The 1902-nt window shown below is 41.3% G+C and overlaps 2 protein-coding genes across 2 annotated transcripts in view; one reads left to right on the top strand and one right to left on the bottom strand.

The window, feature by feature from the left end:
• NR3C2 (nuclear receptor subfamily 3 group C member 2) overlaps nt 1-1902 on the bottom strand; it is a 651149-nt gene that overhangs the window by 252328 nt on the left and 396919 nt on the right. The window lies entirely within an intron of this gene.
• ARHGAP10 (Rho GTPase activating protein 10) overlaps nt 1-1902 on the top strand; it is a 255503-nt gene that overhangs the window by 130069 nt on the left and 123532 nt on the right. The window contains exon 11 of the mRNA XM_075066743.1: nt 600-681. Within this exon, the coding sequence (XP_074922844.1) occupies nt 600-681 (82 nt within the window). The remainder of the gene's footprint in view (nt 1-599; nt 682-1902) is intronic.

Raw genomic sequence — 1902 nt, forward strand, 5'->3', positions numbered from 1 at the left:
AGCTGTTTGGCGGCGCTTAGGACTTCCTGGGAGGGAGGGGGAGGAGCGGAGACGCAGCACTTCCCCACTCCTGCCCCTCCCTCCCAGAAAGTCCTAAGCGCGAAGTGCTGGGAGGAAGAGGGAGAAGCAGAGAAGCCTCATGTCTCCACTCTTACCCCTCCCTCCCAGGAAGTCCTAAGCGCTATTTGGCAGTGGGGAAAGTACTGGAGGGATGGGGAGGAGGCAGAGAAGCAGAACTTGTGTGAGGCTCCCTTGTAAAGTCGCTGCTCTTCCGCAGAATCTTACAGGCAAGCAGCCAAACGATGTTACAAGGGAGCATTGCACAACTTTAAATGAGTATGTTCCGTAATTGAGCAGGGACGTAACACTGAAACAACGTTAAGTGGGACAACGTTAAATGACGAGTTACTGTACATCAATTTGAAGGGTGAACAATGTTCTGTAATATAGGCCCCCCCGCCCCTCAAAGTTTGTTCTTGAACAGTGAATTTTGTGATGGTGATGGGATGTGCCATTCAAAAAGAGGCAAAATTGATATCCTATGGATTGGCTAATAAAAAGACAAATGTAGTTATTTTCCTTTATTGGTTTTCCTGTAGATCTGTTACTCCGGTGACCATGCAGGCATTTTCTGAGGAGGACAGGAAGCTGTGGATGGAAGTCTTGGATGGAAAAGAAGCTGTAAGAATATAATATTTGGATTATTTTTTCACATACAGCTATAGTATAATGATGATTGTGTTTTCTGCGGTCCTTGTATACCAGGTTTACATTGTTTTGCAAAATGATAGATTTACTGAAAGAGAATATCCATGAAATAAAACAGTAGCACAGGATAGAGATCTGTAAAGATTGTGGTGAAGCTGTGGTGTTTCATTTTTGTAACAACAAAAATTGATTTTATAAATAGATTCCATTACAATGATGATATCACTATTCTAGGTAATGGCTAGTGCAGACTTAATCACTTTCCCTGATAACAATCTACTCTATTCAAATAGACTTGCATGAGCAGTCATGTGACAATATTTCTATAAGCTTTAAAAATGTACTGTACACTGGAAAATAATAGGTCTTACTTGAAAATGATTTTATTTTTTAGTCTGTTCATGACTGAGTAGTTGTCCTGTTTTTGGTTCATATCAAAATACTTTAGAAATGGAATGGAGTTGGAGAGTTAGGATACAGCACTGGATTATTTGTGTTGTTATCCTTGAGTATTCAGAGCTAAGGTTTAGGTTTTGTAAGCTAAGGACAGCGGGACTTGATAGTAGGTATTATTATTTCTGTGTCACAACAGATAGTTCCTGTGAATTTAAAAATTCTGTTCTTTACCCCTTTTTTGTAAGCATCATAGCAAAAACTTTTTAAAGCCCTGAATATGTTCCGGTTATAATTCACCAGGACTTGATTTACCCAACAGAATTCAGCAGTTCAATATATATAATATTGAGTTGCCAATAGTTTTGGGAAATCTAATTGAAAAATGTTGTTGTTTTTTTGGGTTGACATTAAAATTTGCATCTACTTCAGCTGCCATGGTGCCTCTTTGGAGATGTAATACAAGTACCTCATGCCTTCAGTGTCCTCTCTAGGATGAGCTTCCTGGCCTGATTACATCTTTAATGAATTTACAGCGGGCAGCTAGGGAATCTGCTGTAGAGAAAAATGGGGGTGTGGGGCTGTCATGGTACAATTCCCCACTCTGAACCTTGGCGTCCAAAAGATGGGGTACCAGCATGAATTCCTCTAAGCTCAATTACCAGCTTAGAACCTGTAGCGCTGCCACCAGGAATTACAGCGCTTGGTATACTCTGGTCCCCCCCAAAACCTTGCCTGGGGAACCCCAAGACCCAGACCCTCTGGATCTTAACACAAGGAAAGTAAACCCTTTCCCCCACC

The sequence above is a fragment of the Chelonoidis abingdonii genome, chromosome 5 (genome assembly GCF_003597395.2).
Source record: "Chelonoidis abingdonii isolate Lonesome George chromosome 5, CheloAbing_2.0, whole genome shotgun sequence".
Taxonomy (NCBI): Eukaryota; Metazoa; Chordata; order Testudines; family Testudinidae; genus Chelonoidis; species Chelonoidis abingdonii.